The 10615-nt window shown below is 47.3% G+C and overlaps 1 protein-coding gene across 1 annotated transcript; it reads left to right on the top strand.

The window, feature by feature from the left end:
- The first annotated feature begins 530 nt into the window (after positions 1-530).
- FAM110C (family with sequence similarity 110 member C) lies at positions 531-8800 on the top strand. Its single transcript, XM_075414756.1, has 2 exons — positions 531-1847; positions 5011-8800. The coding sequence occupies exon 1, from the start codon at positions 710-712 to the stop codon at positions 1805-1807; it is 1098 nt and encodes a 365-aa protein (XP_075270871.1). The 5' UTR covers positions 531-709; the 3' UTR covers positions 1808-1847; positions 5011-8800.
- The last annotated feature ends 1815 nt before the right edge of the window (positions 8801-10615 follow it).

The following is a 10615-nucleotide window of genomic DNA, read 5'->3' as shown; positions in this document are numbered from 1 at the left end:
AGACTTAGCACACGCAATCCAGATTTACGGCGTTCCACCACACTGTCCACGACCAAACGGCCCCATGCCCAGAGACACTCGAGGCCAGGTTGGACGGGGCTCTGCGCAGCCTGCTCTGGCTGAAGATCATCACAGAGCGTTCGGGGTTGGCGGGGACCTCTGCGGGTCACCCAGTCCGACCCCCTGCCGAAGCAGGGCCACCTACAGCCGGCTGCACAGGACCTGCTAAGCCGTCCCTGCTCGCTGCGGGGCGGGTTGGGCTGGGTGACCTCGGAAGGTCCCTTCCGACCGAAGGCGTCCCGTCAGTCTATGAAACGGTCCCCCCGCAACCCCGGTCCCCCCGGCCCCGCGGTAGCCGCCGCGCCCCGCTGCCCCCCGAGGCGGCTCCCTGCCGGCGCGGGCCGCGCGCTGCCTGCCGTGACGGGCCCGGCGCGCAGCAGCGGGATTGGCCGCCCCCGGCCGCGGGGCGGGCGCAGCGGCGGGCGGGTGCGCGGGCGGGCGGCGGCGGCGCGCACAAGCGGCGACCCGACGGCAGCGGCGGGGACGCGCGGGGGCAGCTCGGCCGTCGGAGGGGCGCAGCCGCCGCCCGCAGCGCCCGGGCTTTCCCCCTCCTCTTTTCTTTCCTCGCCTTTTTTTTCTTCGCCTTTTGCCCTTTTTTTCCCTCTTCCCTGGCAGGACTGGCAGCAGGACCCGCGCCGCTGGAACTGCTATGCCGGCTGAGCTCTGCCGGGCGGCGAGGATGCACGCCATCTCCGACCTCCACTCCTCCCTCACCCTGCGGCTCCTCAGCAAGGGGCCCGAGTACCTCCGCAGGCAGATGGAGGCCGGCAGCCCGGGCAGGCGGAGCGCCGTGGAGAGGCTGGCGGCCGACAAGGCCAAGTACGTCAAAAGCCAGCGGGCGATGGGCGCCAGGCAGGAGCCCGCCGTCGTGCCGAGCTCGGCCCCGGAGGGCGTCGGCGAGGCCTGTTCGGCCGGGAGCGGGAAAACCGTGGGGGACGTCGGCGGAGGGAAGGGCGCGAAGCCCCCCGAGCTGGCGAAGGCGGTGTGCGCCCGCCGGGCCCCCCTGCAGCGCGGCCCCCCCATAGCCAGGCGCGGCACCCCCAGGAGGCAGGTGCGGCCCGATTCCCTGGTGATTTACCGCCAGAAGTGTGAGTTTGGGAGAAGTCAGAGCCAGGACGGCTCGCGGGGGAGCCTGGTGAGGAGGATCTTCCAGGGGTCCGTAAAGGAGAAGCAGCTGGCTTCCCCGGGGATGCCCGGAGTTGTGGAGGACACCATGGCCACCGAGAGCAGAGAGCCTCTCACCGCAAGAGATGGTGACCGTGAGCCGAGCAACCACGGAGCGGAACAAACCGTTGCCGTGAGCACCGAAGCCCCGGTGGTATGTGCAAAAGAGGAGGAGAGACCCTCAAAACTGAGTAGACCTCCTGAGGAGGCCAAGGAGGTGAAGAGGAGAGGTCTGCATCGCTCCCAGTCGGACATCAGCTCTCGCTACTCCAAGTCCTTCTCCGAGTTTGATACATTTTTCAAGTACTGTGGCCTGGAGCAGGAGGTCATCGAGGACCTCGGGAGGGAGAACTTCTCCGTGGTGTCCGACAACGTCTCCTTCAAGATCCGCAGCATCAGCGTGGCCACGTCCGAGAGCGACTTCACGAGGCACAGCGGGGACGAGGGGCTGCTGGAGGATGAACTCACAGAGCAGGTCCCGAGCAGCACCTCCGTGATCGAGCGAAACGCTCGGATAATCAAGTGGCTGTACACGTGTAAGAAAGCCAAGGAGACGAACAAGGCGATCCCGGAACTGGCATGATGGCTTCTTTCAGCGTGCGTTGCAGCCTGGTGAACTCAAGGTGTGTGCAAAGCCTCGCCCTGTCGATTTATGTTTCTCTTTCCTCTTTAGCGAGCGGCAGGCTTTTCTTAGTTTGTTTTAGTCTTTTCATGAAGGGCTGAAGGAAGGTGTATTTTGTATACTAGGTGTTCTACTATGGCCTTTTTGCAAAGCAGAAATCCGTGTTGTTACGAAAGCCAAAATACAAACAAATAAATGCGTGCAGCTTGCCAGATTTAGATAAGACCCCCCACATGGAATTAATGAGTCAATGCCGATGAGGGATGCCCGTCCTTCGCAGATTTCTGCTTTGTAAATAGGTTGTTTTCTCTAATTTCTGCTATATAAAATGCTAGAAAAAAGCTATTCCACCCTTAATCACATTTGCTTAGATAACAGACTGAACCGAAACTATTACTAATTAGGAGTACACTGTATTTATACTATGCTGCTGAAACTGTTACTGATTAGGAGTACACTGTATTTATATTGTACTGCCACAGTTTCCCCCTCCTTACTCTCCCTCACTCTCTCCCCCTTCCCCTTATACATAGGCACTCCCAGGTATCAGGAAAGCAAATCTGAGTCAGTGCTCCTGCTAGCAATCTTATTCCCCCCACAGCTTTCTGTTGCGGCCATGGAAGTTTGCTCCAGGTGACCCCCTAGCATTTCACAGGCTTTAAGTTTTCTGTCCTGTTTGATCGTAGTGGATTTGGCTCCTCTGCCCTGGGTTTTGCTGTGTGGTTTGGCGCCAGTAGCTGGAAATCGGTTGTGCGGTTTGCCCTAGTTAGAGGGGTACTTCACTGTTTTAAACTGAAGATAGTACAAATGTGTGGCATCTAGGCTTGGAAATCAGTTACTTCACAGACAGAAGCAGAACGAATTTATCTCGGGTAAAAGCTGATATCCTGGTTTTAATAAAAGCAGTGTTTATTTTGCATCTGATCTAAAAAAGAACTATCTTCATGGAGCCTTTGGTATTGATGATCTAGTAGATAACAGTTTTTTCTCCCTCCAGTACGTGAAGCCCTGAGGATAAATACCGCAGCTTACAGTGTAGTGTTTAAAAATTGCATGAGTAGGTCTTGATATGAAGGATTACATGTACATTTTCTGACAGATTGTAATTGGTGCGTGAGAAGAACATCATTTATTGTAGATACAGCTGTTCATAGAGCTTGTGGGCCTTATGAACATGGAGAAATGTACTCTTTCCTACATGGATGTGGGGCTGTCACTCCCAATTCCTTTAATCTATATAATGCAAAAATCCATTTACTGACTTGAAATCAGTTTTAACTATGTGGAATTTGGATCACTCTCAAAATTTGAATTTTTCTCAAAAGCCTGTTTTCTCCCTGCAAGGTGAGGGAGAAGGAAGGGGGAGAGGGAGAGCCATTTTCATACAAACGTTTCAAGCCCTTGTAGATAAGAACGGTTGCAAGGTATCTGGCTGACCACTTAAAGAAGTGTTATGTGACACATCCTTTCCCAAATTACCTTAGAGAGAAAGGGTCTCCTGAGCTAACTATTTCTCCTTGCTCATCCTTCTGTGATAAAAGGCCAGGAGGATGACAGACAAAATGAAATGATGCAGGTGGCGATTTGTGAAGCTTGTTGCAGCTGCTGACCTTGCTAAATACAGAGGATGGGAGGCAGATTTCACTGCAAGCACGAGCCATGTGACAAAACCAGCCACATTTCCTTGAACGAAAACAACACAAAAGCCGGTTTGCTCCTGAATTCCCTTTCTGGGGTTAGGTCCAGGGCCAGAACCACGGTCATCACCGCGAAGCCTGCTCAGGAGGGAGCAGTTGGCCCTTTTCCCATCCATTTGCATGGTGCTAAGCGTGGTCCAGTGCTGCAGCTGAGAGAGGAGATGCTGGCCACCACCCCAGGGAGCACACAGTCTGCAGAGGAGCTGCTTCACCAGGGCAAAGGCAAGGGCGGGAGTGGGGAAGTTCTTTTCCAGCAGCTGAGCCAGTGTAAGCTCCCATGGGTTTGGTCAATGGCTTTTTCTTTTTAACACCTAAAACAAAGTCACAGTTCATAGCACATAGCCCAGCAGGGTGGTGAAGAGACCTCCATGAACTAAAGAGCAAGTTTATTCAAGCCTATGGTCATTCTGCAGTAATTCTAATACCTGGGAGTGCTTTACACTGGCAGCAATTTCCTTTGGCACCAAAATTTTTGGCAGCCTAGGAAACACTGATCCATAGGGTCTGTATTATAAACGTAGTTTTAAGCATACTAGGGCTGACTGAGCTGATAGACCTCAGCAGCAGGGCTATGATTGCTTCCAGGGTAATTTCTGAAAACTGAGAACAGACTTATCATTTAGGCCATGGAACAAGAAAGTTTAGAAAGGTCAGCTAAAAGGACCTGTACATAGCACCCAAAATAAAGGACAAGAGTCATCAAGAGCTACCATAAGTTAAATATTTGGCTGTGTTTAGTTTACTCACTGGCTGTTAATGGACAGCGGATTCCTGTACTGCACGGGGGAGCGTTGTGCTCTCCCTGGCACTCCCAAGCACATCCTTGAAGGTTTCTGGTTTTACACAGAGGCTTGAAAATCGTTGCATCTTCTTTGCAAAAAGAGGCAGAAACCTGTTTTATGAAATCCAGCATTCATTACATGTATAACACCTTTCAAGAACTGTAGGTCTTTTATGGGCTGGTGATCATCCCGTTCATATTTTATGACATTCTCCATTTAATTTTTCATGATCTTTCCGGGACCTGGTGGGGCACCATGTAAATAAAACAGCTATTTCAAGGATTGAGTTCCGTAGCACATTTCATTAGAGTGATGACTGCAGAGCCTGAGCGTGGGTTGTGAGCTTGGGAAAACTGAGGTCCTCAGCAAGATGGGCATTGCTGCTTCTCAGTGGGACGCTGCCTGGACTCACCTCTGCAGTTCAGCTCCGCTGACTGTCAGTCCTGCTTGACTCTAAGAAGGGGGGTTCACTCTGCACCCTCCTTTCTGGGTTGAATCAAGATTATTCAGCCTTGAGTTTCAGCACCATTCTTAAATGGATGTTTGTTCAAGTGGAAATCTCCTGGAAGGGGTATTTACTGTGTTGGCAAGAGCCATAAGCAGCTGAATAAAAGCTTCAGATTATCACCGTATGCTTGTCTGATGTGATAAATAATAAATGACACTTTTTTTCCTCTTTCTTCAGAACCCTTGACTTGGAAGTTGAACAAAACCAGACACAGGAAGAAACTCTTCCCTCATCTGGCTCATGACTACTTTGTCCAAGTCTAGTATTTTATTATTGCCTCCTACCCTCGCTCCCATCCCCTGGCAGCCTCACTCTTGTCACAAGCGCGATGGTGTCCAAAAGTGCAAGGACAAAGCGGAAATTGTGAACTGTGCCCCAGCGAGGCAGCAGCAAAGGAAAGCTCCTGGAAAAGCAAAGTGTGGCAGCAGCTGCCATCCACGATAATATTCAGCATCAGCTCACCGCCCCAGGATGCCATTCAGGGCTGTGGCAGAAGGTCTGTGTTGAGCACTCATCTCTTTCCAGCGATGAATTTGTCGACAGGGATGGAGGGAGAAAGTGGGAATGAAGTGGCAATGACCTCTGGGTCAGGTGTTTCCCTGCAGGCAGACAGGCTCCACCTGAACGTTCAAAGGCTGTCTTACCAGGGCTGTTTGACCAGGCTCATCCTGACATCATCAGACGTTATTTCCTTGGCTGGTGAGGACTAACTGTGGCAGCTTTAGCTGGGATACTTGGCAAACATGTTGTAAGCTAAATCCCTGCCAAGCCTCTCTTTCTCTGAGAGTATTCGAGCCAAATTGGAGTACCTTGTATCCATCTAGTTTGCTCTGTCACACAGCTTGGTCAGCCAGTGGGGAGGAATAGCCTTTGAAACCCCGACCAAAATATTTTCAGGAGTATGATTCCAAGAAGCAGGTAGTTGAAAATGAGGGAGGGTTTTGCATTGTTACTGCCTTGCTGCAGAGCAGTACAATTCACATGTACATAGGCTCCTCCACTTTGTCAGCAACATGTCCCCAGCTCTGACATTGCAAACGTTGCAAAGTTTGGCAGCTTGTGGTTTAACACCTGTAATTTTATACACTGTGAGTGAGCAATGGGCTTACAGAATCACGTTAGAAAACTATCCCAGGCTGTGTAAGGCCACACTTCCCTAGCACCTTACTCAATATCATCAATAAAATGCTTCATTTGGACTGGCCGAGCTAAATAGGTTTTAAAAGCTGATAAAAAGTACTTTGGATGATCAGTGTATGAATGAGGCCTCTGCAATAACTCATGCAATTTGCTCTCTGTGCCTCAGACACTCACTCCAGTCTGTCATTGCTTGCTAGAAAATATCTTCCACTAAGCGTTCCTTTGTGGACATTGCAAACCACAAAAAAATGCAAACCCTGCCCCCAGTCAAAGCCGAAGCCGGTTCCCCTTTCAGTTGCAGCAATGCCCATCTGTGACAGCTGCCCCGCCGGCCTCACGGTGGCTTGACCTGAGGGTCTTGCAGAGGTTAAAAGTTCATTTTGTGTTACCATGGATGTGGTGCCCCGGTGTCTGGCTTACCTGCAGTGTGAGGAGTCCAGAAACACTGGCTTTCGTTCTCCGCATTCCTCCTCTGGCACCACGGCAGCTTGCCCTGCTGCCTTTCCTGGCCCAAAACAGCTGCCGGCGCAGCCGGGTGGGTGCCGAGCTCAAGTGAGCTCTCGAGCTGCGTTTCTCAAGTGTTTGCTACCTCAGTAAATACATCTGGAGGAGCAGCAAGGGCGAGGGTGAGCGTCAAGGATTCAATAAAACATGGGTGGTAGGAGGAACTGTTGCCTATTTTAACCTATGTCAATGTTGCGCGCACCGGAAGAGTTGCTCTTGAAGCGCTCATCAGGTGGTTTAGTTGACATCAGTTAAATTCACAGCAGGATTATCCGTGTTGCACTTCCATATGTTTTAAATGTGCTTGTCAATCCCTTGATGGTTAGTTCTCAATTGCAGCAATGGTTTGGGAATGCAGGGCATCTGTCTTAGTTTTCTAGTGTTATGTACTAAGGTCTACATGTCTGAAGTTGTTAAGACAGATAACAATTCCAGATAAAATAATTGTTGCTTTCCACTTGGGAGAAAACTAAAGAGTTTGCATCAGTGAGCTTCTGCAAACTTAGAGGGAAGGTAGTACATGGGGATAGTTTCATTCAGTAATGAAATTTCCATGTGTATTATTTGTTACATTATTATTAAAGGATGATTCTCAGAAAATTCCAACCCAAGATGCTGCGAATGTGATAAGATTTGTGCACTTAAGGTGCAGGTTTTTAAGGTACACAGTCTAGGTTTATAGTCAGGAACACAACCTGATGTATCTGTTCTTTTCATGCTCACTTTGCAAGGTGCTGTACCACATAAATATATGCATTTGTCAGAGCTAAGGACTGCTTTTCTTTGAAAGTATGGATGACTGTAGACAGCTCAGAGTGCAGGAAAAATCTTTTGCGTTACAAATCAGTGCCCCGCCACAGAAGAAGAGAATTATTTTGATTTGTTTCCAAGGAAATGTTTGGTTTCATTTTCAAACTTCTGTTTGTTTTTGCTCTTTTAGTGGAGTAGCTCTCAAAAGTTAAGATGAAAGATGCATTGGTCACGAGTTTTCAATGTTAGGGAGGAATATGTTTAATTTGCTTGAAAGTACTGAACATCAGCCTTTCTCAAAATCAGTGAAGGTTTTATGGTGGAGGCTAGTGAAATCAAAACTGGCCCCGTTCTGAATATTTTTTTAATCCCCCTTTCTGTCTTTATGAACAGTTCAGTGAAGTTGTGGCGACTTTCCACACTGATATGTGGCAAAATTTCCCTGGCTTTGTTCAAACTCTGAAGGAACCCCAAGCTCTCCCAGGTATCATTTACTTCAGAGACAATGTGGATCTATCTAAAGTCTTTCCCTAATAAGCAATAGATTCCCTTTATTTCCTAAAACCTTCTGGGTAAGCTAATAACCTACCTTTCCCAGTATGCCAGAACAACAGATGATCACAATTCTTTCTCCGTACATCTTGGCAATGAGTGATTCGGTGCTTTTTCCAAAGAGTGGGAGCTCTGGGCTTCACTCAGCTCCTCTTACTGTTACATGTAAAGGCTTTTCCTCCCTTTTGCTGGGTGTTTCAGTCATATCCCTCAAAATGAGAAACACTTGCTAATGTTAGTCACTACCTATCTTTATTTCCAAAAAAAGAAATCATTATTTTTGTTACTGTTTGATTATAAAAGACATACCTTGGAAGGGGTGGGACTTTTCAGCTTTAGTGATAAACTGTGGTAAGCAGGCCATTGCGGTATGAATAGAAGTTTTAGCAACAGAATTGGGTTTTCAGTCTTCTGGGAAACCTAAAACTGGGGCTGAGGGCCAAGGCAAGTCATAAATTGAATGATGTTGTTTGACTAGAACTATGTAAACTAAAATAGTCAAATGGAGTGCAAGCGTGCAGTGCTAACTGCTATTTACACCCAAGCGTTTCAAGGTGCTCCAATGCTGTGACAAGGGGCAATGTCCGCAGCTGTAGTGTAACGGGTGAAAGGTACAAAGTCTGGTTTTTATGGCCTGGAAGCAAGTATTTGCAATAAAGGCATCAGACAGAGACTGTAATCTTTGCAATATGCTGTAAATACTACTGTACAGAAATCTATAAGTAAGAAATACAGATTGTTCTATAATATGTATATTACTTTTCTAAGGGATATAAACCCTTGTGTTTTGTGAAATCAGCCAAACATTACATCGATGGGGATTAAGCAGAAGCTTTCTTCTGGGAGCAGGTTGTCCTTTCATTGCCTCCTGTGAAGTTGCTTGCATTGGCTTTTGACTCCTTTGAAATGGAGTACTGGTCAGATCTGGTATGGATGTTTCTACGTGCTGTGTTTATATCCCTGTGAAAGAACCTGTGTGCTGTTGAATGCATACGAATAAAAATACCACTCTGAAAGTTAATGTTTTTTTGAAAAAGTATACTTTTATTTTGCTGTCTCCATTAGGGTACTATTATTTTAAAGCTAGAATCCCATTAGGGAATTAACTTCTCTGTGAGTGAGACTGGTATTAGACTGTGAACATCTGAAAGCGCAGTGCTTCCCTGGGCTGTACCCAGACCCCTGGCTGGCAGCTCAGGCAGGGAATCTTCTAAGGAGAAGGCACCATAACTGTCAGCTCTTGGTAGGAGTAAATTTGAAATATATGAGGCTAGGGTTGTTCCATGGTATTCTAATATTTTTCATTTCAGAATATGGCTGAAAAGATAGACAGTTTATTTCTGTAGGGTAGTATTTTCTCCAGACTTTAGTATTATATTTGGTTTTACTCACTGTCAAAATCTACAGCATGCTGCAAGCAATACCATATTCATTGCAGCCAGTCTCCAAAGCGGCAGGGAGTTCAAAGTTCTGCTTGGAAAAAAATATTATCTCCAGAATCTTATTAACAAGCTGTTGTTTGATTGGATTCCATGAGAAGATTTCAATATGTGATGCTAATTCCCTGTGCAGGTATTTTGCCAAGAAAACAGCAGAAATAATGGTTGCATACAATTAACTTTTACCAGAGATCAATGCACTCCAGTTGCATAATCATCATTTTGGTATGGTCTAACTTGCTCAGGTGAACGCAACTGGAGGTAGAGCTAATGGATGCTTGCTGTGCAGATTGGGCTCTTACACAAAAACCCAAGAGCAACTTCATCACCATTAACATGTAGCCTTCCCCACACAAGCCCCGGTTGACCCGTGTCAGTGCAAGACACAAAGCAAGTCTGGAAAGGGGTGACTATTTGTGTGTCTTCCCTTCTGTAGAGGTTAATCTCCCATAGCAAGCCTTTGCTAGCATTGCTGCTTTAGAGGAAGGAGCCGTCATAGCCGTGAATAACCTTGGGCTGTAGCCCAGCTTAGCATTGAAGAACATCGTTCTTAAGTCATTTTTCACATAGCACCTTTGTCCCACATTTTATAAAATCCTGTGGATTTCTTCCAGAAATAAGGATTTGCAAGCTCCTGTTCTTAGATTGTCTGGTGCAAGCAACCTCTTAAAGTCCACAGCTTACTGATTCACTGCTTCTCTTTTGGTTCATCTCTGGATAGTAAACAGGTGTTGGAAAGAAACTCTGCAAAGATATAGGAAAGAGGCCTTTTCAGGTGTTTTGTTTCTGAACACAGAACTGCAAAAGTACTTAGTATCTCCAAGAGTGTTTGACAAAGAACGGTCTATGTCAACAGCAAACAAATAGGCAAATATAGGGCTTAGCTTTATCCTGCAAAGAGATGCCTCCAAATTTTGGGCAGGTTTAGTGACTGGGCCGTAGTCCTGTATTTATCCTACGGGACTGAATGGGACTGTGGCAATTCACTTAAACGAAATGTTGCAGAGAGAGGTGGTAGATGCCCCATCCCTGTAAATAAAATGAGCTTAGAAAGGACTACTCAGCTCATTTGCAGGCAGTGGTGTAACAGGCAGCTTAGTCCAGAGAGGTTGCCATTACGAAAGGTGTTGAGAATTTTGGTCATCTGCAGTTGCCAACAGAACTGGTGATACACCAGAAAAACAAACAGTATCAGAGAAAAACAACCTCCAGGTCAAAGTCAGTTACATATATCCATTTCCAGAAATCAGTCTAGCTCCTGAAAGAGCATAAAACCCTGTAAAATTAGTTTGCACATTTATAGGGGAGTTGGGTTGCCTCAGCAATTAATATGATTAAAAAGATCTAGGAGAATTGATTATTTGCATTTCACAGTTTGCCTCAATAATCAAGAGCTC

The sequence above is a fragment of the Opisthocomus hoazin genome, chromosome 2 (genome assembly GCF_030867145.1).
Source record: "Opisthocomus hoazin isolate bOpiHoa1 chromosome 2, bOpiHoa1.hap1, whole genome shotgun sequence".
Classification (NCBI taxonomy): Eukaryota; Metazoa; Chordata; class Aves; order Opisthocomiformes; family Opisthocomidae; genus Opisthocomus; species Opisthocomus hoazin.
This window is presented reverse-complemented; position numbering and strand designations above follow the sequence as displayed.